This window comes from Grus americana, chromosome 26 (genome assembly GCF_028858705.1).
Source record: "Grus americana isolate bGruAme1 chromosome 26, bGruAme1.mat, whole genome shotgun sequence".
In the NCBI taxonomy this organism is placed as follows: domain Eukaryota; kingdom Metazoa; phylum Chordata; class Aves; order Gruiformes; family Gruidae; genus Grus; species Grus americana.
The window spans coordinates 1806617-1829042 of record NC_072877.1 but is presented as its reverse complement, the minus strand read 5'-3'; the positions used below and the strand labels follow the sequence as shown (position 1 = coordinate 1829042).

At 70.7% G+C, this 22426-nt stretch overlaps 5 protein-coding genes across 11 annotated transcripts; 2 read left to right on the top strand and 3 right to left on the bottom strand.

Annotated features, from left to right (window-relative positions):
- Window positions 1-465: 465 nt before the first annotated feature.
- On the bottom strand, window positions 466-9588 carry LOC129196690 (PH and SEC7 domain-containing protein 4-like). Of its 5 annotated transcripts, XM_054804534.1 has the most exons (13): window positions 9218-9568; window positions 5929-7726; window positions 4060-4203; window positions 3883-3982; window positions 3183-3295; window positions 2911-2969; window positions 2697-2786; window positions 2555-2598; window positions 2315-2478; window positions 1606-1885; window positions 1365-1509; window positions 1128-1271; window positions 466-1035 (listed from the first exon to the last, which is right to left on the bottom strand). In XM_054804534.1, exons 2-13 carry the CDS (start codon window positions 7622-7624, stop codon window positions 781-783), a joined length of 3234 nt encoding a protein of 1077 aa, XP_054660509.1. In that variant the 5' UTR covers window positions 7625-7726; window positions 9218-9568; the 3' UTR covers window positions 466-780. The 5 variants fall into 5 exon arrangements, 3 of the variants coding, with proteins under 3 accessions (XP_054660509.1, XP_054660511.1, XP_054660510.1); XM_054804536.1 differs by lacking the exons at window positions 5929-7726; window positions 9218-9568 and adding an exon at window positions 5073-5206 and having other exon boundaries at window positions 479-1035; XM_054804535.1 differs by lacking the exon at window positions 9218-9568 and having other exon boundaries at window positions 480-1035; window positions 3883-3963; window positions 5929-6152.
- Window positions 9589-10009: 421 nt separating this feature from the next.
- Window positions 10010-12354, bottom strand: LOC129196692 (interleukin-36 receptor antagonist protein-like). The gene is made up of 6 exons (XM_054804538.1): window positions 12240-12354; window positions 12012-12048; window positions 11746-11900; window positions 11020-11169; window positions 10814-10938; window positions 10010-10308 (listed from the first exon to the last, which is right to left on the bottom strand). The coding sequence occupies exons 2-6, from the start codon at window positions 12038-12040 to the stop codon at window positions 10108-10110; spliced, it is 660 nt and encodes a 219-aa protein (XP_054660513.1). The 5' UTR covers window positions 12041-12048; window positions 12240-12354; the 3' UTR covers window positions 10010-10107.
- A 670-nt stretch (window positions 12355-13024) lies between these two features.
- Window positions 13025-14796, bottom strand: LOC129196693 (interleukin-36 receptor antagonist protein-like). 3 transcript variants are annotated; one of them, XM_054804541.1, is made up of 5 exons: window positions 14669-14796; window positions 14390-14450; window positions 14202-14290; window positions 13997-14121; window positions 13025-13388 (listed from the first exon to the last, which is right to left on the bottom strand). In XM_054804541.1, exons 1-5 carry the CDS (start codon window positions 14670-14672, stop codon window positions 13044-13046), a joined length of 624 nt encoding a protein of 207 aa, XP_054660516.1. In that variant the 5' UTR covers window positions 14673-14796; the 3' UTR covers window positions 13025-13043. The 3 variants fall into 3 exon arrangements, with proteins under 3 accessions (XP_054660516.1, XP_054660515.1, XP_054660517.1); XM_054804540.1 differs by lacking the exon at window positions 14669-14796 and having other exon boundaries at window positions 14390-14659; XM_054804542.1 differs by lacking the exon at window positions 14669-14796 and having other exon boundaries at window positions 13025-13348; window positions 14390-14659.
- A 408-nt stretch (window positions 14797-15204) lies between these two features.
- TMED4 (transmembrane p24 trafficking protein 4) lies at window positions 15205-16839 on the top strand. Its single transcript, XM_054804543.1, has 5 exons — window positions 15205-15372; window positions 15594-15694; window positions 16056-16181; window positions 16261-16407; window positions 16507-16839. The coding sequence occupies exons 1-5, from the start codon at window positions 15231-15233 to the stop codon at window positions 16654-16656; spliced, it is 666 nt and encodes a 221-aa protein (XP_054660518.1). The 5' UTR covers window positions 15205-15230; the 3' UTR covers window positions 16657-16839.
- A 352-nt stretch (window positions 16840-17191) lies between these two features.
- DDX56 (DEAD-box helicase 56) lies at window positions 17192-21977 on the top strand. The gene is made up of 14 exons (XM_054804537.1): window positions 17192-17280; window positions 17638-17799; window positions 18067-18233; window positions 18338-18508; window positions 19052-19142; window positions 19363-19607; window positions 19974-20096; window positions 20507-20623; window positions 20726-20820; window positions 20928-21001; window positions 21089-21178; window positions 21309-21414; window positions 21567-21664; window positions 21757-21977. The coding sequence occupies exons 1-14, from the start codon at window positions 17218-17220 to the stop codon at window positions 21835-21837; spliced, it is 1683 nt and encodes a 560-aa protein (XP_054660512.1). The 5' UTR covers window positions 17192-17217; the 3' UTR covers window positions 21838-21977.
- Window positions 21978-22426: the final 449 nt, after the last annotated feature.

Genomic DNA, 22426 nt, shown 5'->3' with positions numbered 1-22426 from the left:
GGGGGTGCCTCTGGGCTCCTAATTAAGTTTCCCCCATTAACGAACCCCCCGGGTCTGACGGGTCCCTCTCCCAGTCACCGGGTTGGGGGTTTGTCCCCCGCAGCAGCGTTAGCTTTGGGGGGTTCCCCCGGGTTTGGGGGTTGCCCCAGGACCCCTCCCCAGCCCAAACGGGTGTGTCAGGGGGTGTCCCTGTCCCCTGCGTCGTGTCGGGGCGATGCTGGGGGGGGCTGGTGGCACCCATAGGTGCTATGGGGGGCTGGGCCCCACAGAGGTTGGGTGCACACCCCAGGTTGGGGGGGGGTCACCCTATAGGTGACACAGCTGGGTAATGTATATACTGCCACCCTCCAGCGTCCCCTGCCACCCCCCCGTGGTGAGGACCATGACGGACACGGGGACAGGGGCCTCTGCCACATCCCCCCACCCTGAGCCCGACCCCCCCAGGCAGTTTTGGGGACACACGGGGTGGCAGTGGTGGGACACACACCTTTATTGCACGACGGAGAGCAGCAGGCAGCGGGCGCGGGGAGCGGGCGCAGCAGCGATGCTGGGGGGGGCTGCAGGGGGGGGGACTGTGACCCCCCCCATCCCCCTTGTCCCTTTTTTTGGGGGGGGGGCGCAGGGGGTTGTGTCTCCCTGAGTTTCCCCATCCTTAATCCCGAGCCCCCCCAGGTTGGCTCAATACTGGTGGTGCCCGAAGGAACCTCGTACCGGGGTGGGGTGGGGGGTGCCACCCACCCCCCAAAATGTCCCCACGTGTGCCCCCCCCCCCCATGTCCATCACAGCAGGTTCTTGTTGCGTTTGGGGACGATCTTCCTCACCGTCCGTCGCTCGGAGATGTTCCTCTTGACGCGGACGGTGGGGGCAATGGGGGCGTCGGGGACGAGCGAGGGGCTGGAGTGGGCTTTGGTCAGGGTGGGGTGGTCCGGGGGGGCCACGGCCGGCCCCACTTGGGCTTCCCACCCCTCCAGGTCCTGGGCGCCCGCGTTGATCCACGTCTCCAGCACCTGCACGTAGGTCTCGTAGCGACGTCTCTGCCGCGGGGAAAGATACGGATGGGGATGAGCCACCGCCGTGGGGACGGCGTCCCGGATAATTAAATTAATTAGGGATGAATCGGCCCCACCTCATAGAGGAGATACTCCTTCTTCAAGCGGTACTCGTCCAGGTCGCGGGCTCGTCCCCGTTTCTCGGGGAGGTTGCGTTGATGCTCGAAGAGCTCCTGGGCCGCCCGTTCCATCCACGCCTCGTGGGAGCGGTGCTGCTCCTCCTGCCCGCGGGGAGAAGGGGTCAAGGCGGGTGACGGCGGGCACCCGTGGGTGCGCTCACCCCACCCACCCCATCCCGGCCGCGGGGGGCTCACCGGGGGGCTGCGGCTGGGGGCGGCGGGGAGGATGGGGCGGACGAAGCGGCGTTGGGAACCGACGGCGGCGGGAAAGGGGGGCGAGGAGAAGAGGGCGGCCACTAAGTTGATGCGGGAGATCCAGGAGAACATCTCTTCGGGGGTCCTAGCGTGAACGGATGAGGTCATAGGTGATGTCATCACCCGTGGAGACATCTCCGTCCTCCCCCGGCGCAGGGGGGCGGGGGGGGCCGTTACTTACGGGGCTTGGAAGAGGAAGACGCGCCAGTCGGACGTCTGCAGGCGGAAGACGTTGGGGCGCTTGGTGTATTTGCTGGCACGCTCGGCCAAGGCGTGGTGGACCCCCAAAGGCTCCTCGGCCTCGGGCCCCCCCTCCTCCTCCTCCTCCTGGGGGGCCGGGGTGGGTCCCAGCTCAGAGGGACGGCGGGGGACCCCCGTTCGCCCCCCGGGTTTGAGGAAGTAGAGGACCGTCCCCCGTAGCACGGCTTGGAAGGGTTTCCAGCCTCGTCTGCCCCATGGCGCTGGGGGGGGGAGTTGGGGGGGGCATGATTGGACCCCACAGCTGACCCCCCAAAAGATACACACGCCCCCCAAAGCTGGGACACCCCCCCCGGCTCAAACAGACCCTGGTGTTGTGCCCCCCCCTTGCCAGGCCCCCGATGGACCCCAAATGGCCCCACATCTGCACCCCCCAACCCTAAAATACCCCAAATCTGCCCCCCCCGACCCCAAATCCCCCCAAAGCATCCCAAATCCCCCCTAGACCCCCAATCTGCCCCAAAATCTCCTCACCTGGACCCCAAACCACCCTAAATCCCCCTCATGGACCCCCCCCCCAAAACCTCCAACCTGCCCCCAAACCTCCCCAAATCACCCCCTGGATGCCCCAAACCCCCCAAATCACCCCCTGGACCCCCCAAACCACCCCAAATCCCCCCCCCCCCACTCACTTTTCTTGCCGTCGGCCTCAGCCAGCACCTTCCTGGCCAGCCAGCCCCGGCGGTAGGTGACCGCCCCGGCCCCCCCCGGCAGGTCCAGGAAGGGGTTGCTCTTCTTACAGCCGGGGGGGGCCAGGCTGCCCCCCCCACCCGCATCTTCCTCCTCCTCCTCATCCCTACGGAGGGGCTCAGCATCACGGGGTGCCCCCCCACCCCATACCCCCCCCCACCCCCCCAGGACCCCGTACTCACGCTGCCCACGCCAGCTTCTTGCTGCGGATGGAGCCATAAAGAGCCTGGGGGGGGGGGGAAGCGGGGTTCAGGTAGGGGGTCCAGGGGGGTGCCCCCCCCCCCTCGTTTAGAGCCTTACAGCCCCCCCCCCTCCCCAAAATACCTTCAGCTGCTCCCTGGGGAAATCCTGCCCGTCCATCATCCCGCTCAGGTTGGCCACGAATTCGGCGCTGGTCATGGCACGGCCGAGGCGCTGCGGGAGCAGGGTGGGTGTGGGGGTGTCTGTCTGTCTGTCCGTCCGTGTCCCCCCCCCCCCAAAAGCCCCCCCGAAATGCAGGGTGTGGATTTTGGGAGGGGTGTCCCCCTCCTTTCCTCACCTGCCCGTGGAGGTCGGTGTTCAGCAGCATGATGGCACAGGTCAGGGAGTGCACGGCGTCTGGGGGGGGCGTGGGGGGTCAGGGTGGGGGGGTCCCCCCCAGCTGAGGACACCCATCACCGTGAACCCCAGTGGGTGCAGCTGGGAGGGGATGGGTGCTGGGTGGGGAAACTGAGGCACGGCATGGGGGTGGGGGAAGGAGCTGGGTGGGGGGATCTGGGGGTGTACGGGGGGGGCCTGGGGGTGCTCCCCCCCCCCCTCGCAGGGTCTCACCCGGGGAGGGGAAGGCGCCGGGGTTGCAGCGATGGTAACGCCGGGAGAAGTGGCCGAGGATGCGCTCGCGCTCCTGCGTCTCGCCCGTCAGCACCAGCGCCTGCAGGAAGCACCTGGGCCCCCCCCCGATGGCAGCGGGACCCCCAAAACACCTCCCCTCCCCTCCCAGGACCCCTGCCCTGGCATGCTGGCTGCCCCCCTGCCCCTATAATCCATGTCCCCCCCCACCAGACCCCAAAACTGGGACCCCCCCCCCCATCCCGGGACCCCAATGGACCGCAAATGCCCCCACATCTGCCCCCCCCCCCCAAGGTAGGCAGCCCCCAGATCTGCCTCTGTTGACCCCAATGGACCCCAAAATCACCCTCCTGGACCCCAAGAGAGGCTGAGAGCCCCCAAATCTGCTGCCCCCCTCCCAAAACACCCCAAATCTGCCCCCCATGGGCCCCGGCAGACCCCAAAATGCCCTAAATCTGCCCCTCCCGGCCCTAAATATGCCAAACCTGCCCCCTCACACCCCAAAATTACCCCCCCAGCCCCAAAAGACCCCACATCTGCCTCCCTGGACCCCAGCAGACCCCAAACCTGCCCCCCCCCAGACCCCAACAGCCCCCAAACCACCTCAAATCTCTCCCCCCCCCCCAACCCCCCCCAGGCTCTCGATTTGGGGGGGTACCTTCGCCCCCCCCCCCATTGCTACCTGAGCGCCTGGTCCAGCGTCTGCCCCCCAAACTGGAAGAAGCCCAGGTACTCCTGGGCCACCATCCCGCTGAAATCATTGCTGGGAGGGGGCACACGAGCTTGAGGGGGGGGTCCCCAACCCCAGGAGACCCCCCCAAAAGGTTTATGTGTGTGCCCCCCCCCCCTCCATCCTTACTTCTTCCGGAGGAACGCGGCCACTTGGGACCTCTTGAAGCCGTCGAGGTGGAAGAGGCGGGTGGCCAAACGCTGCGCCTCCCCCCGGCGCCCCTGTCCCCCGTTGGCCAGCGCCGGCGCCACCGCTGACCCCCCCGGAGGGGACCTGGGGGGGGGACACACACACGAGGGAGGGGTCGGGTGGTGCTTGGCGGGGGGCGGGGGGGGGATCCCCTTAACTCTGCCCCGCTGGTTGGTATGGGGCTGGGGGGGCTGGGGAATGGGGGGGTCAGGGGGATGGGGGAATGGGGGGGTCAGGGGGATGGGGGGGTCAGGGGGATGGGGGGTGCTGGGAGGGGCTGGGGGAATGGGGGGGCTGGGGAAAGGGGGGTGCTGGGAAGGGCTGGGGGGGTCAGGGAAATGGGGGGTCAGGGGGATGGGGGGCTGGGGAATGGGGGGGCTGGGGAATGGGGGGTGCTGGGAGGGGATGGGGGGCTGGGGGGGTCAGGGGAATGGGGGGTCAGGGGGATGGGGGGTGTTGGGAGGGGCTGGGGGGTGAGGGGGAATGGGGGGTGGTGGGGGTGGGCAGGGGGCTGGGGGGAGGTCGGGGGACAGACAGATACAACAGATGGGGGTTTGGGGGGGTCAGCCAGCACTGGGGGGGGGTCCCCTTAACTGCCCCGCTGGTACGGCGCTGGGAGGGGGTGGGGGGGGCTTGGGGGGGGGGGGGTCGGGGGTCGGAACAGGGGTCCGGGGGGGTGGACAGACAGACGGATGTCTGGGGGTGGATGGACGGACAGGATTTGGGGGCTGGGGGGTGTCGGGGGGGGGACAGACAGACAGACGGGGGTCAGGGGGCACAGCCAGGTGTCGGGGGCGACACGCAGGGGGTCCAGGACAGGGTTTGGGGGGGTCTGGGGGGGCAGACAGGGCTTTGGGATGGGATTTGGGGGGGACAGGGGGTGGGGGGGGCGGATGCCCACGTGGGACCGGGGGTGCTGGGGAGGCCACGTGGCCGGCGCCGGCATCCCTCACCCATGGGTGCTGGCGGGGGGGTCCGGCGGGGGCTCCTCGCCCATCTCGGGGGGCAGCTCCTCCATGGCGGGGTGCGGTGGCGGGGTGGCGGGGGGGGGGGCCCTGCGCCACTTCCCCCCCCGGGCAGGAAGCGCCCGGGGACGCCGGCAGCCAGGCACAGCCATGGCCCGGCACGGGGGGGGCCCCCTGGGACCCCCCGATAACCCCCGGTCTCGGGGGACCCCAGGGCGGCAGGGAGGAGAGCGGGGAGGGGGGCTGGGGGTGATCCAGGGGGGGCAGGGGGCTGGGGGGGGGCCTGTACCCCCCCGCCAAGGGCTGGTATGGGGGGCTGGGGGGGGACGGGGGGAGGTTGAGGGGGGTCAGGGGGCTGGGGGGGGGCTGGTACCCCCCTCTCATGGGCTGGTACAGGGGGCTTGGGGGTCTCTGGTCCTCCCCTCCCTGGGGCAAGTCCGGGGGGGCCGAGGGCCTGGTGGGGGGCTGGTACCCCTGTCCCAGGGGTGGCTTTGGGGGGGTCGGGGGCCTGGGGAGGGGCAGATCCTGGTCTCCTCCTGCTGAGGTCCCCCCTGGGGGGTAACCGGGGTGGGGGGGGGCCCGGTCACCCCCCCCTGGGATGAGCTCCCAAGGGGTTGGGGGTCCGGGGGGGTCCTGGTACCCCCATTCTGGCTGCAGCTGTAGGGGGCTGGGGGGGTCCCCAGACCTCGGGGGCAGATCCGGGGGGTTGGAGAGCGCCAGGCCTGGGGGTCGGGGGGGTCCTGGGGGGGAGAAGACACAGCGGGGTGGGGGGGGGGTCCCCATCAGCAACAGTGTGTGTCCCCCCCAAAAACCAACCCCAAGCCTGGGGGGTCCCCGCACTCACCCTGCTCGGCGGCGCTGCCCACGTCTCCTCCTGCCGGGCGGCACCCAAGGGGTGTGGGGGGGTGGGGAGGGGGGGGACACCCCCATTCCTCCCCGGTGTCCCCCCCGGCGTCGTCCCCCTCGGTGATGAGCAGCGGCTGCAGGGCAGCGCTGTGGGGCCGGTAGAGGGGCACCCGCTGGGCACCCATGGGTGCCAGCACCCGGCTCTGGAAGAGGGGGTTGGTGTGGAAGTGGGGCTCTTCGTCCTCCAGTTCCTCCTCTTCCTCGGCGTCTTCCTCTCGGGAGGAGCGGCCATCGTCATCTCCATCATCATCCTCCTCTTCCTCCTCGCTGCATTCGGGGTCCCGGTGCTCGGGTGAGGTGGTCCCACCCGTGGGCATGAACTTGGGCGAGATGGTCCCATCCGTGGTCATGGCCTTGAGCGAGATGCTCCCGCCCGCAGGCATGAGCTCGGGCGAGATGGTCCCGTCCACGGGCGTGGACTTGTACGAGATGGTCCCGTCCGTGGGAACGGACTTGGGTGAGTTGGTCTCATCCGTGGGCGTGGATTTGGGCGAGATGGTGCCATCTATCAGCACGCGCTCCTGCGAGACGGTCTCATCCATGGGCACGGACGTGGGGGAGATGCTCCCATCCACGGACATGGACCTGGGCGAGATGCTCCCATCTGTAGGCACGTGGCCGCAGTGCTCAGTTGAGATGCTCCCACCCATGGACACGTGCGAGATGTTCTCATATGCGAATCCACAGCCTTGGCGCTCGTGGAAGACGCTCACATCCACGGGCCCGGACTTGGAGAAGGTGGTCCCATCTGTAGACACGTGGAAGATGCTCTTGTGCGTGGAACCACGGCCTTGGCACTCGTGGAAGAGGCTTTCATCCGCGGCCACGGGCTTGGGTGACATGGTCCCATCTGTAGACACGTGGAAGATGCTCTTGTGCGTGGAACCACGGCCTTGGTGCTTGCGTGAGGTGTTCTCGTCCACGGCCACGGAGCCGGGGCAGATGCTCTCATCTGTGGGCACGTGGCCCTGCGAGAGGCTCCCACCCGTGGACACGTGGAAGATGTTCTCATACGTGGAGCCGTGGTGCTCACGCAAGACGCTCCCGTCCACGGGCGCGTCCCGGCGCGAGACGCTCTCCTCCGCAGACCCGCCCCCGCGCCACTGGGGTGGGACGCTCGGTGCCGTGGCCGCGCGGTCGTGGCGCAGGATGTCCTGGGATGCTCGGTCACGGTCGCCGCCGGCCGTGTCCCCCTCGATGGCTCCCTGCAGCTCCCAGACGCACAGCTGGGCTTGCACCAGGCTGGCCCAGAAGACGTCGGTGGGTGCCGTGGTGGGTGCCGTGGTGGGTGCCACAGTGGGTGCCACAGTGGGTGCCACAGTGGGTGCCGCGGTGGGTGCCGCGGTGGGTGCCGCAGTGGGTGCCGCAGTGGGTGCCGTGGTCGGTGCCATGGTGGGTGCCACAGTGGGTGCCGCGGTGGGTGCCGCGGTGGGTGCCGCAGTGGGCGCCATGGTGGGTGCCATGGTGGGTGCCACAGTGGGTGCCATGGTGGGTGCTGTGGTGGGTGCTGCGGTGGGTGCTGCGGTGGGTGCCGTGGTGGGGGGGGTCACCCCTTCGGCACCCGCTCCCGAGAAGACGATGGCATCCTGCGCCGCCAGGACCCCGGGGAGGGGGGGGGTGCCCCCCAGCTCCATGGCGCGGTGCCCGCCGCTACGGCTTCCTGCCCGCCGTGTGCAGGCAGCTGCCCGTCCTGCCCGCTGTCCCGGTGCCGGGCCCCATGGCTGTGGGTCTCAGTCCTGGGGGGAGCGGGAGGAGAGGGGGGGTGGGTGGGGGGTCCTGCACTGGGGAGGGGGGGGAAGAAGGGAGGGAGGAAGGAGGAAAGAGGAAGGAAAGAGGGAAGGAAGGAGGGAGGAGGGATGAAGGAAGGAGGAAGGAGGGAGGAAGGGAGGAAGGAGGGAGGAGGGAGGAGGAAAGAGGGATGAAGGAAGGAGGAAGGAGGGAGGAGGAAGGAGGAAGGAAGGAAGGGAGGGAGGAAGGGAGGAAGGAGGGAGGAGGAAGGAGGGAGGAGGAAGGAGGAAGGAGGAAGGGCTCAGAGGAGGAAGCAGGGATGGAAGGAGGAGGAGGAGGGAGCCTGGGGTAGGGGGGCGGAGGGGTCAGGGTGGGCACCTCCGGGCAGGGGTGGGGGCCGAGCACCCGCACCCCAGCACCCGCACCCCGTCCCCCGCGTCACCCCAGGGCCCCCACGTCACGGCCCCCACGTCACCCGCGTCACCGCCACCGCTGTCGGCTTCCGGCCCTGCCGGGGCAGGAAAGGGGGATGGGGGGGGGGGGGGCCGGGACACCCAACCGACCCCCCGGAGAGTGGGGGGGGGGCTGCACCCCACGCCGCGCCCCTGCACAACCCCATAGCAGCCATCAGAGAAGCCACCACCATCGCGGGGGGGGGGGGGGGGGGGCTCACGGCGCACCCCACCCGTGTCCGTCTCCCCCCCCCCCACGCCAGCACCCCTGTCCCGAGTTGGGGGGGGGGGAGCACCCTGCAGCATTGGGGGGGGGGGGTGCCCCCAAATCAGGGGGGGGTCCCTGCACCCAGCAGCGGGTGCTGCCCGTGTTTGGGGGGGGGGGGGTCCCTGCCGAGGGGGGGAGCGTGCGCCCCAAAGTGGGTGCTGCCTGTGCACGGTGGGGTGCCCGCGGCGGGGGGTGCCCCCCCCCCAAAACCCTGCGCCCCCCCCCAAGTGCCCCCCCAAGGGGTGGGGGGGGACCCCAAAGGCTGTAGGGGAACCCAAAAGTTGGGGGGGGAGCAGGGGGGGGTGAGGGGACCCCAAAAGTTTACAAGAAAGCTCCGGGGGGGACACCCCAAAGGGTGCGGGGGTACCCCAAGGGGTATGGGGGAGCCCCAAAGCTTATGGGGGGGCTTTGAGGGGCTGGGCGGGGTCCCCGAGGGTTCGGGGGACCCCAAAGGGTGTAGGCGGCACCCCAAAGGGGCGCGGGGGACCCGGAGGTCTGTGGGGGCTCCAAGAGGAGCCATGGGGGACCCCTCGGGGGCCATAGGGGACCCCAAGAGTTATCGGGGCCCCCCGGGGTGGGGGGAGCCCCAAAGGGGTTTTTGGGGGGGGACCCTCAAGGCTTGGGGGACTCTCCAGGGCCGGGGGCGGTGCCCCTGCGGAGCGCTGAGGGCTATGGGGGACCAAGGGGCCCCCGAGTGTCCCCCGGGCCATGGGGACCCCCCCCGGCCTCCCCGGGGGGCCCCCCGGCCCCCCCCCCCCCCCCCCCCCCCCCCCCCTTACCGGCACTGCCGGCGCGCGGCGCGGGGCGTGTCCGCTGCAGGCCCCGCCCCCCTCCGCCCCTCCCGCCGGGGGCGGGGCGAGACCGCACAGGACCGGGGAGGCCACGCCCCGTGGGGAGGCCACGCCCCCTCGGCGGGACCGGCCCTCGTGCTGTCCCGCTACGGACCGGGGCTGCCCCTCCACGGGCCAGTCCTGCCCCACGGGGCCCGAGCCTGCCCCGCCACGGACCGACACTGCACCTCCGTGGACTCATCCTGCCCCTCCGTGGGCCGGTCCTGCCCCACGGGATCCCATCCTGCCCCTCCACGGGCCATTCCTGCCCCACGGGATCCCATCCTGCCCCACGGGGCCCGAGCCTGCCCCGCCACGGACCGACACTGCACCTCCGTGGACCCATCCTGCCCCTCCGTGGGCCAGTCCTGCCCCACAGCATCCCATCGTGCCCCACGGGATCCCATCCTGCCCCACGGGGCCCGATCCTGCCCCTCCATGGACCGATCCTGCCCCATGGGATCCGATCCTGCCCTCCGTGGGCCGGTCCTGCCCCACGGGATCCCGTCCTGCCCACGGGATCCAATCCTGCCTCTCCATGGACCGATCCTGCCCCACGGGGCCCGATCCTACCCCTCCACAGACCGACACTGCACCTCCGTGGACTCATCCTGCCCCTCCGTGGGCCGGTCCTGCCCCACGGGATCCCATCCTGCCCCTCCATCGCCCAATCCTACCCCCACCTGTGCCCATATGGGCCCGATCCTGCCCCGTCCCCACCAAACCACACGCCGCAAGCCAGGACAAAGACGCGGCTTTATTCCCCCCACCCGCCGGACCGACAGTGGGGAGAACACCCCCACCCACGGGTGCTCCCCACCCACCCACGGGTGCCGCGGTCACTTGCGGCGCAGGTAGAAGTTGGTGATGGCGGGTGGGGCGGCCAGGCGCAGCGCCTCCCCCGGCTCCGGCGCGGTGCTGAGGAAGCGCCCGGGGAAGGCAGCGGCCTCGAAGGTGTGTGTGGAGCCACTAAAGGTCTTGTAGAAGGTGTAGGGGGTGGCCTTGTCCTCCCGCGAGAACAGCTCCAGCAGCCCCACCTCCTGCCGTGGGGTGGGGTGTCACTGGGACTGCCATCCCAGGGTGGCACCCTCCCGGGGAACCCCCAGCTCCAGGAACCCCAGGTGATGCCATCACGGAGTGACACCCACCCTGGGGAACCCCCACCTCCAGGTGATGCCATCGTGGGGTGACGCCATCCCAGGGAACCCCCACCTCCAGGTGCCACCACCTCAGGGTGACACCATTTCGGAATGACAACATCTTAGGGTGCCCCCACCTTGGGTTGCCCACCTTGAGTTGACCCACCTTGGGGCGCCCCACCTCCGGGTGCCCCCACTTTGGGTTGCCCCACCTCCGGGTGTCCACCACCCCAGGGTGCCCCCAACCTTGGGTCCGCGTACCTTGGGTTGCCCCGTCTCTGGGTGCCCCCGCCTGGGGTTGCCCACCTTGAGTTGACCCACCTTGGGTTGTCCCACCTCCGGTACCCCACCCCAGGGTGCCCCCCACCCCGGGCCACCCCCCCGCCACGATGCCCCCCACGCTCACCTCCAGCTTCAGCTGGGGCTCGGGGCCGGTGCCGCAGGAGAGGGCCTGGCTGCCGCCACGGATGCCCACGAAGAGGGGACAACGCCAGCGCTCCAGGTGTCTGTTGGGCACCACGCTGATGGGTTCTACGAGGAGATGGCGTGGGTGGAGGTGGGTGGGAGCACCCATGGGTGGGGTGCCACCCCCTCCCCACCCAGGGCACCCACCTTCCTGGGCGGCGTTGGCACCCTGCAGGCTGGTGGCCACCAGCTGCCCGTCGTGCAGGTAGAGCCCCTTCTGCTGCGTGTCCCGCACCACGTAGTGGTAGGGCTTCGCCAGGGACTGCGTCTCCAACGAGGGCCCCTCGGACAGGGTCTCTGCCAGGGGACACGGGGACACGGGGATGGGGCACAGGGGCATCGTGGGTGCGCGGGGGCATGGGGCGTCACAGGGACGTGGGATTGGGGACATGGGGACATGGGGACATGGGGACATGGGGATGGGGGACAGGAGTGATGGGCACGTGCGTATGGGGACATGGGGACATGGGGATGGGGGACAGGAGTGATGGGCACGTGCGTATGGGGACATGGGGACATGGGGATGGGGGACAGGAGTGATGGGCACGTGCGTATGGGGACACGGGGACATGGGGACATGGGGATGGGGGACAGGAGTGATGGGCACGTGCGTATGGGGACATGGGGACACGGGGAGGGGGCACAAGGGGTGTCACAGGTGCATGGGGACATGGGGGCATGTGGGCATCACAGGGCCATGGGGATGGGGGACATGGGGACATGGGTGTGATGGACATGTGGGGACATGGGGACATGCAGGCATCACAGGGACGTGGGGTTTGGGGACACAGGGACGTGGGGATGGGGACACAGGGGGCAGGTGGGGACACGGGGGACACGTGGGGACAGGGCCCCCATGCCCGCCAGCGCTACCTTCCCCCAGGAACTCCTTGAACAAGGCCACCATGTCAGGGTCGATGACAGACTCTGCCGCGTCCCCGGGCCCCGTGCTCAGCTCCGCCATGCCACCCGGTGGGTGACTGCAAGCCTGGGACTGCTCCCGGTGTCCCCTGGGACCCCTGGCCCTGCTGCAGCCCGGGGAGGGGGGAGAGAGGGGTGAGGGCGGCCACCACACTGAGTGACTCGGGCCCCAGGTATGAGGGGAGGGACAACCCCGTCCCCACCCCATCACCACTCACCTGAAGGCAGGTCTGGACGTGTGAGACATGGCTGAGCCTGCGTGAGAGAGAGGGTAGCGCGTGGGTGACACGGGTGATGCGAGTAGGGGCTCCCCCCCCCCAACACACCCAGTCTCTTGTTTGCCAGTAGGCTCCCAGTTGTCAGTAGGCTCCAGAGTGAACGCCCTCAGAATGTTGCCCAAGCAGAACCCAGCTTGTCCCTGTCCCCGTCCCCATCCCCAGCGATACCTGCAAATCTGTCAGCTTCCAAAATCCCGTCCCGTGTCCTCTGGGCTGTGTACCCCCGTGCCGGGTGACAGCGGCTCTTATAGGGCCAGGCGGGGTGGGGGGGGGCAGACCCCGCCCCAGTAATTGTACAGGAGCGAGCTGGGCTGGGCGGGCGCTGGCATGGCGGGGTGACGGGGACACAGAGCGATGGTGAAACACCACCTGGTTCCTCTGTCCTTTGCGTCCCCTGCGCACACGTGTGTGTGTGTGTGTGTCCCGCGATGCCTGTGGCCGGGATGTCCCCTGCGCCGTGTCCCCGTGGTCCTGCACACCCTGTCCCCGAGGTGCCACCCGCGTGTGTCCCATCCCCGCAGACCCCCGAGCCCCGTCCCCACCGTGTCCCCACAGCCCCGGTGCCCGTGGTGCCCACGTGTCCTGTGCCCACGGTGCTGCACGCCCCGTCCCCGCTGCGCCCGTGCGCCTTGTCCCCGAGGTCCCACGTGCCCCGTCCCCACCGTGCCGTGCGGTGCCGTGCCGTGCGGGGCCGGCAGCGGTTGGGGCGCGCCGGGCGGGAGGCGTCTGCCACCACCAAATCCGGGAAGGGGCCGAACCCGGGAGGCGCCCGGCTATGGGGCAGCCCCACCGGTAGCGTCACCCCCCCCCGGGGATGTCCCGTTCCCATCCCTAACGAGCCGGTGGCGCAACACCGGCCATCCCGCCGCGGTGACGCAGGCGCTGGGGGGGCCACCGCTCGTCCTGCCCTGCCCCGTGCCCCCCCTCCCCGCTGCCCCCCACGGCACGGGGACCACGGTGTCCAGAGCATCTTTATTCCCAGGGGACACCACGGTCCTGGGGGGCTGGGGGGGGGGATGTCCCCATCCCCGGGGTGAGGATGTCACCGTCCCCAGGGACCGGGGGGTTCAGCAGAGCTGGAAGTAGAAGTCGAGGAGGTGGGTGGCATCGGGGTGCCGGGAGAGCCCCAGGGGCTGGTGGCCGCGTGCCGAGGTGCAGAGGAACCAGCCGGGGTTGGCGGCCGACTCGAAGCGCCACAGCCCGTCCTTGTAGGAGCGGAAGAAGGTGAAGGCGGCCGAGGCCGTGCCGGCGCGGGGCAGCTCTCTGATGTCGGCGTCCTGCGGCGGGTACCGGCGCCGCAACGTCACCGGCAGCCGGCTGGAGACGGGGTGACCGCGCGCACCCGGATCTGCGGTGGTCCCCAGCCCTGCGGTGGCTCTGTCCCCATGGCGTCCCCCTCCCCATGGTGTCAGCCCCGCGATGCCCCGTGCCTGTGATCCCCGTGGTGTCCCCATCCCCGTGGTGTCCCCATCCCCGTGACGTCCCCATCCCTGTGGTGTCCCCATCCCCGTGGTGTCCCCATCCCCGTGATGTCCCCATCCCTGTGGTGTCCCCATCCCTGCCGTGTCCCCATCCTTGTGGCATCCCCATCCCCGTGGCATCCCTGTCCCCATGGTGTCCCCACCCCTGTAGCATCCCCATCCCCGTAATGTCCCCATCCCTTTGGTACCCTGTCCCCATGGTGTCCCCATCCCCATGGCATCCGCACCCCCGTGGCACCCCCATCCCTTTGGTACCCCGTCCCCATGGTGTCCCCATCCCCATGGTGCCCCATGGCACCCCCACCCCTCCAGTGTCCCCAACCCCGTGGTGTCCCCGTGGCACCCCCACCTCTCTGGTGTCCCCATCCCCATGGTGTCCCCATCCCCGTGGTGTCCCTGTGGCACCCCCACCCCTCCGTTGTCCCCGCTGCGGTGTCCCCTGACCTGCAGCTGCAGGGTGGGCTGGCTGGCGGGGGGGCTGGCCAGGCAGCGGGTGCCATTCTGGATGCCCAGGATGACGGGCAGCCGGGAGGGCTCGAAGGCACGGTTGGGCACCCAGAACACCTTCTCTGCAGGGGACACACGGGGCCATCATCAGGGCACGGCCGACGTGTGTGTGTCCCCCCCCGGCTCCGCGTCCCCACCTCACCTTCGAGGGCAGCGTTGGCCCCTTGCAGGTGCCCGGCCACCAGCTGGTCATTGCGCAGGTAAAGCGACTTCTGGTTGACGTCCCAAATCCTGCCGGGGACAGCGGGGACAGCGGTGCCCACCCTGACACCCCCCTCCCCAACCGAGTTGTCCCCCATGGGTGGTGTCGTCCCCCCCCACTTTACTCACCGATACTGGAAGACCGTGGTCTGCAGGGCGGGCGTGTGGCAGAGGGCGAAGCCTTCGGCCTCTGCGCAGAGGAAGAGGAGGGCGAGGGTGAGCGCGGGCTGGCAGGCCATGGCGCCCCGATGCCCGCCGCCCGCGCCCCCCCCCCGCCTTTATAACCCCTCCCAAAATTTCCAGCCTGCGGAGGCGGGGGGCTGCCGGTGGCGCAATCGTCCCCGTGGTTCCGCTTCCCCTCCCGCCCCGCCGAGGCCCTTCCCCGGGGGTCTCCGGTCACCCGCTCACCCATGGGACCCCCCCACCCCGGCCAAGCCCCGGGGCAGCAGCGGCTGGGAGGAAGGAAGGAAGGAAGAAGGTTGGTGATGGTGTTGCCACACTGCTGGAAGGGTGTGAAGGGTTGGCTCCGCCCCGCCGGAGGGCTCGGCACGGCCGGGGGTGGCGACCGAGGCCGATCATCCGGGGGGGGGACACGGGGACACAGCCGGGGGTCACCGGGCCCCTCGCAGCTGGCACAGCCGGGCCTCGAACTGTCAACCTCAGCCCTGGGAGCGCGACGCCCTCCCCGCTACGCCACCGTGCGAGGCGCACTGCGCATGCGTGTCACTGTGGCAACGGCGCATGCGCAGTGAAGCGACGCGGGCCGCCTCCGGGAACCCAGCGGGCACCCGTAGGTGTATCGTGGGGACCAGTGAGTGGCCGTCGGCGGATGGCGCATGCGCGGTGTGGCGCGGCGACGGAGCGGCGCATGCGCAATGTGTGATGAGACAGAGCCGCGCATGCGCAGTGCGTGAGGGGATATAGCCGCGCGTGCGCAGTGTGCCGCCCGCGGGGCGGGGGGACGCGGGCCATGGCGGGCGGCGGGGCGCTGCGGGCGGCGGTTGCCGCCGTGGTGCTGGCGGCCTGGAGCGCCCACGGCCTCTACTTTCACATCGGCGAAACGGAGAAACGCTGCTTCATCGAGGAGATCCCGGATGAGACCATGGTTATCGGTGAGGGGCCCGGGAGAGGCCGTCCGAGGCTGGGGAGGGGGGTGAGGAGACTACCGGGAACCCGGGGGGGGGGGGCACCGAGAGGGGCCGGGGGGCAGTGGGGAGCTCCCCGAGGGGCAGGAGAGGCTCACGGGAACCGGGAGAGGTGGGTGAGGGGGGATGAGGGGCCGGGCCTGGCTGGGGGTGCTGGGCCTGCTCCGACCCGCCGCCCCCCCGCCCAGGGAACTACCGGACGCAGCTGTGGGACAAGCAGTCGGAGTCGTTCCTGCCCTCCACCCCGGGGCTGGGCATGCACGTGGAGGTGAAGGACCCTGACGGCAAGGTGAGTGTCCCGGGGAGAGCTCAGGCACCCCCCGGCCCGGGGGTGGGGGTCCCCGGGGGGCTGGGGCACCCTCTGACCCAGGGGTGGGGGTCCCTGGGGCACATGAGGTGCCCCCCAGCCGGGGCAGGGTGTTGCTGGGGTGCCCGTATCCTGGGTGTGGGGTCTCTGGGGCAGGGGATCCCTGGGTGCCCCCCAGCTGGGGTATGGGGTCCTTGGGGCGTGCGGGGCACCCACCAGCCTGGGTGCGGGGTCCATGGAGAGCACGGGGTGCCCCACCAGCCAGGACAGGGGGGCTGTGGCCCAGGGAGGGGCTGTCCCCGTGTCCCCCCTGGTGGGTGACGGCAGCCGTGTCCCGGCGCAGGTGGTGCTGTCGCGGCAGTACGGCTCCGAAGGACGCTTCACCTTCACCTCCCACACGCCGGGCGAGCACCAGATCTGCCTCCACTCCAACTCCACCCGCATGGCGCTCTTCGCTGGGGGCAAACTGGTAACTGGGGGGGGGCCCAAACCTGGGGAGGGGGTGTCAGCGGTGGCGGGGGTCCACTGATGTTCTGTTTGCCCCACAGCGGGTCCACCTGGACATCCAGGTGGGCGAACACACCAACAACTACCCCGAAATCGCCGCCAAGGACAAGCTGACGGAGCTGCAGCTCCGCGCCCGCCAGCTCCTCGACCAGGTCGAGCAGATCCAGAAGGAGCAGAACTACCAACGGGTGAGGAGGGGGCTCCGGCGGGGGGTGAACCCCCTTTTTATTTCCCCCACCCCACCATGACTCCTCCTACGCTTTATTTTTTTTTTCTTTGCCCGACAGTACCGGGAGGAGCGTTTCCGCATGACGAGCGAGAGCACCAACCAGCGGGTTCTGTGGTGGTCCATCGCCCAAACCATCATCCTCATCCTCACCGGCATCTGGCAGATGAGGCACCTCAAAAGCTTTTTCGAGGCCAAGAAGCTGGTGTAGCCCCCCCAAAACCCCGGGGGAGCCCCCACAGCCCCCGGGGGGACCCCCTGCTGCCTACCAGCACCCCGGAAGTGGTGGGCAGGGTGCGGGGCTGGGGGGGTCCTGCCTGCCTGCCACGGGGGAGGATGGGGGCCATCCCTCGCTGTGGCGTTTTGTGGGAGAATAAAGATTTTTGGGGGTCCCGATGGGGTTTGCTGGTGCTTTTTTTGGGGGGGTGAGGGTAGGGTGGGGGTGGCTCTGGGGCAAGGGGGCTTAGGCGTTTGGCTGCCTGTCCGCAATGGGTCGTTCCCCCCCCCCCGTGTCCGTGTCCGTGTCCGTGTCCGTGTCCGTGTCCGTGTCCGTGTCCGTGTCCGTGTCCGTGTCCGTGTCCGTGTCCGTGTCCGTGTCCGTGTCCGTGTCCCCCCCTTCCCAGGACCGGTGGGGGGGGGGGGTGTATGCGCGCTTCGGCCTCCGCCGCCAGGGGGCGTTGTAGCGGTCCTGCGGCCGCTCTGGGCGCTCAGCGGAAGCGTCTGTGGGTAGGGGCGGGGGTGGCGCAGGCGCAGTCGGCGGCGGGCGGCCAAGATGGCGGCAGCGGTGGCGGCGCCGGGGTTTGAGCACATGGGGCTGGACGGGCGGCTGCTGCGGGTGCGCGGGGGGGCTGCGGGAGGGGGATCGGGGATGGGGGGGTGGGCGGCGGACGTCAGCGTTCCCTTGGTGGTGGCGGGGAGGCTCTGAGGGCCGGGGCTCTGCGGTCCGTCGGAGGGAGGGGAGGCCGTGGGGGGCCCTGGAGGGGTCCGTGGGTGCGGAGGGGGCCGGCACGCCAGGGTCCCTCGTAGAGCGGGAGACCTTGAGGGGCCGGGACTCTGGGGTCCCTCGGCGGGAGGAGGGCAGCCCTGAGGGGCTGGGACGCGGGGTCCCTCCGGGCGGGCGTGCTCCCCTCTGTGCCGGGGGGGCGCTGGGGAGCCCAGCCGGCTGGGACCCGCGACGTGACGGACCCCACAGGCGGTGGCAGAGCTGGGCTGGGCCACCCCCACGGCCATCCAGGCCGAGGCCATTCCCCTGGCGCTGGAGGGCCGTGATCTCCTGGCCCGGGCCAGGACCGGCTCTGGGAAGACGGGGGCGTACGGGCTGCCCCTGCTCCAGCACCTCCTGCGCGTCAAGGAGGTGAGCGAGGCGGCGGGGGGCACGGCTGGGCACCGGGCGGGGGGGGGGGATCGGGTTTGGGGGGGGGGGGGCACAGGGGGGTAGGCAGGCAGGGGTGTGGGGCACGGGGCACACGGGCTCTGTGGGGTGCCTGGGTGTGGGTGGGCACCGTGGGGCAGGGCTGGGCGCTGCGGGGTATCGACTGGGGGGGGGGCGCTGTGGGGCACGAGGGGCACCGGGGCGGCTCTCCCGTGCACCAGCGGTGACGGCGGCCGGGGGCACGGGCAGGCGCAGGCACCCTCGGCGGTGGCGCAGGCGGTGCGGGCGCTGGTGCTGGTGCCGTCCAAGGAGCTGGGGCAGCAGGTGGTGCGCAGCCTGCGGCAGCTGGCGGCTTTCTGCGCCCGTGACGTGCGGGTGGCCGACCTCTGTGCCGAGACCGACCTCGCCGCCCAGCGGTAAGCTCACCCCCGCTCCCCCAAACACCTGGGTGCGTCCCCCCACCCCGCCGCCCCGGCAGGCGAGGGTGACAGCAAAGGCGGGTGACGCAGCGTGTCACCAGGCCGGTGTTGATGGAGAAGCCGGACGTGGTGGTGGGCACGCCGGGGCGGGTGCTGGCACACCTCAGCGCCCGTAGCCTGAGCCTGCGGCACTCGCTGGAGCTGCTGGTGCTGGATGAGGCCGACCTGCTGCTCTCCTTCGGCTTCGGCGAGGACATCAAGTCCCTGCTGTGGTGAGGGACGCCCCGGGGGGACGGGGATCTGGGGGGCGTTGCGGGGGTTGGAGAATGTGGAGGGGCACAGCCGGGGGCTTGGGGGGCACTGAGGGGCTGAGGGGGCACTGCTGGTGGTTGTGGGGGGGCACAGCCAGGGTCTTGGGGGACACTGAAGGTTGGGGGGGCATTGCCAGGGCTGGGGGGCACTGGTGGGGCTGGAGCACGTGAAGGGTGCAACCAGGGGATTGGGGGGCACTGAGGGTTTGGGGGGGCACTGCTAGAGCTAGAGGGCATGGGGGGTACAAACAGGGGCTTGGGGGCACTGCCAGGGCTGGGGGATTTGGGGGTCTGGGGTTTGGGGGGTACAGCCGGGGCAGGACGACAAAGGGGGGGCACTCGCACAGTTGGGGGGGGCGTTTGGGGCACATTGTCAGGGCTGGGGGGCACAGCGGGGCTCGAGAGGGAGGAACTGGGCCAGGCCGGGTCTGGTGCCAAGGGCTTGGGGGGGCCCATCACCCCCAGCCACGGGGGCTGGCTCTGAGCCCCCCCAACGCCCCCCAGCCATCTCCCCAAGATCTACCAGGCGCTGCTCATGTCGGCCACCTTCAGCGCCGACGTGGAGGCCCTCAAAGAGCTGGTGTTGCACAACCCGGTGAGCTTGGGGGGCACAGGGGCAGCTTTGGGGGGGCCGGGGGGCATGCGGGGGGAGATCTGTGGCGTGCGAGGGGGTCTGGCGTGGGCACAGGGACGGCGGGGGGGGACGCCAGGACTTGGGAACGCGGCACCCGTAGCGGCACATTTTGGAGGGGGGGGGTAGGGGGCACGGCGGCCGCTGGGGCGCGTCCCCCCTGACCCCGCCGCACCGGCTGCAGGTGACGTTGCGCCCGCCGGAGCCTCGGCTGCCGGGCAGTTCCCAGCTGCGGCAGTTCGCGGTGCGCTGCGGCACCGAGGAGGACAAGTTCCTGCTGCTCTGCGCCCTGCTGAAGCTGAGGCTGCTGCGGGGCCGGGCCCTGCTCTTCGTGAGCACCCTCGCCCGCTGCTACCGCCTCAAGCTCTTCCTCGAGCAGTTCGGGATCCCCGCCTGCGCCCTCAACTCCGAGCTGCCCGCCCGCTCCCGGTGAGGCCCGAGGGAGCGGCGAGGGGCTCGGCCGGGGGTCGGGGGGACCCCTGGGATGGTCTGGAGGGGGGCGAGGGGGACGGTGGGGCAACCGCGAAGGGCCGGGGGTGACCCGGGGAGCAGGGTGACTGCTGGGGGGCTCGTGGAAGAAGATGAGGGGAAGGCGGGGTGCTGCCTGGGGACAAAGGGTGCCCGAGGCTGTCCCGGGTGTGCTGAGGGGTGCCCAGGGAAACAGGGTGCCCTTTGGGGTAAGGGGGGTGCAGGGTGCCCGTGGAGGAAGGGCAGGGGGTACCTGTGGGTTGGGGGGGCACGCCAAAGAGGGGTGCCCACAGCGGGGATGCTGAGGGCCACGCGCCGTGTCCCCAGGTGCCACGTCATCACCCAGTTCAACCGCGGCATCTACGACTACATCGTGGCCACCGACGAGGAGGCGCCGGCGGCACCCGTGGGGCAGCCCCCACGCAAGAAGCGCAAGGGTGCTGCCCAGAGGTGGGACCCGTGGGTGCCACCGCGTCACCCCAGCGATGTCCCGCTGCGGCCCGGGGGGGCTCAGGCCAGGGAACGTCACCCGGAGCCGCGGGGGTGCTTCTGCCCGGGGAGTCCCTGTCCCCAAGGGGGGCCCGTGCCCAGGGGAGGTCCCTGTCCCCAGGGGGTCCTGTACCCGCCACGTCCCCAAGGCGGGGGGGGGTTTCTCTTGCCCGGGGGGGGTTTGTCCTCATGCCTGTGCACGTGTCGGTGCCCACAGTGTCTTTGAACCCACAGGGATCCCCTTTCCCAGCGTCCCTGCACCCACCTGAGTCTCTGCGTCCCAGATGTCCCCTCGCCCGGGGTGTCCCCGTGTCCTTGGGGGTCCCTGAGCCACCCCAACATCTCGTATGTCCCCGTGTCCCCCCCCGCAGCAAAGGCAAGGACCCGGAGTACGGCGTCGCGCGGGGCATCGACTTCCAAAACGTGGCCGCCGTCATCAACTTCGACGTGCCGCCGACGGTCGATTCCTACATCCACCGCGTGGGCAGGTATGTGGGGACGCGGGGAGGGGACACGGGGGGTGCCCGCGGTGGCCAGCGGCCCCCCCCCAGGGTGGGCGTCCCACCGCCGTACCCCCTCCGCGTCCGCAGAACGGCGCGCGCCGACAACCCCGGCACGGCGCTCACCTTCGCGCTGCCCGAGGAGCAGGACGGCCTGGCCCGCATCGAGGACGCGCTCGCCGCAGGTCGGGGGGACCCTGTGTCACCGCGGGGGGTGGCAGCGGGTGCCAAGGGACATCGGGGGGGGTGCGGGGTGTTGAGAGGGTGGGGGTGACCCCGCGTGTGTCCCCAGAGAACGGTGAGTCGATGCTGCAGCCCTACAAGTTCTCCATGGAGGAGATTGAGGCACTGCGCTACCGTTGCCGGGTAGGTGGGCGGCGGGCGGCGCCGGGGGGTGCCGGTGGCACCAGCTGGGGGGGGGACGGGCTCTGAAACCCCCCGTGTGCCCCCCAGGACGCCATGCGCTCCGTCACCAAGCAGGCGGTGAAGGAAGCCCGGCTGCGGGAGATCAAGGATGAGCTGCTCAACTCGGAGAAACTCAAGGTACCTCCCGGTTCCTGGGGGGCTCCTGGGGGGCAGCGGGCGGGGGGCAGTGTCTCGGGGGGGTCCGCGGGCAGCGTGAGCTGGGTACCGGGCGCTGCCAGCCCCCCCCACCCCGATTCTCCACACCCAGGTGTACTTTGAGGACAACCCCCGCGACCTGCACGTCCTGCGCCACGACAAGCCCCTGCACCCCGCCATCGTCAAGCCTCACCTCCGCAACGTGCCCGAGTACCTGGGTACGGCCCCGCGCCCGCCGCTTTCGGGGAGAAAAGGGGCAGGATGGGGACCCTGGGGTGTAGAGGCAGAACAGTGCCGGGGGGGGGGACGTGGGGACGGGGACGCCCTCGGGGCTGCCGGCACCCTCTTACCCGCCGCTCTCTGCCCGCAGTGCCCCCCAGCCTCCGCGGCATCGCCAAACCCAACCTGAAGAAGCGCAAGTGGCTGCGGCTGCCGCGCACCGGTGCCGGCCGTCGTGGCAGCTCGACGGTGAGTGTGGGACGGGTACGGAAGGGCCCCCCCCCGGCCCCCCACGTCCCCCTCACTGCCCGGGGGTCTGACGCTGTTTTTTCTTTCTCCAGTCCCGTGGCACCGGCAACCCGTTACAGAGCTTCAAGTACGCCCGCCGCGGTGCCAAGCGTCCCGCCGCGCCGCCCTCCTGAGCCCACCGCTGCCCCACGGACTGCGCCCGCACCGGGGGGGGCACCGCAGCTGCCTCGCAGCCCCCTCCCCGAGGTTCGGGGTACCCCCGCGCCGTACCCCGTGGGGCGGTTGTGCCCAATAAAGGTGTCAAGGGACTGTGCCAGACGTGTGCCGCGTCGTGCTGTCGCCTTGCCGGGCTGCGTGCGGTTCCCCCCCTGCGGCTACGTGACGGGGGAAGGTTGGTGACGCAGAGGCGGGATGCGGTGTCTCCCGCTGATGCCGGGCAAAGGTGCCAGGGCGTTATCGTCCCCCCCTTATCGAGGCCAGGACTGTACAGGGGCCATAAACTGGGACAAGGACACGGTGTGGGGGTGGCACTGTCAGCTTTGGGGGGGGGGGGCTCGGGTCCTCTCTGGCACCCCACCGCCCCTGTGCCGGCATCGCCGTGAGCCCGGTGGCCCGGTACGTCTTGCCACGGAGCTGGCACCGTGCCTTGGGTGCCACTTGGCCGGCGCTCTCGTGCCGCCCGGCATGCCCAGGTTCGCCCAGCCCTGCCCCGTAGCGTGCGAGGCAGGCGTTACCCGCCGTGGTGCCCCTATCGCTCGTAGA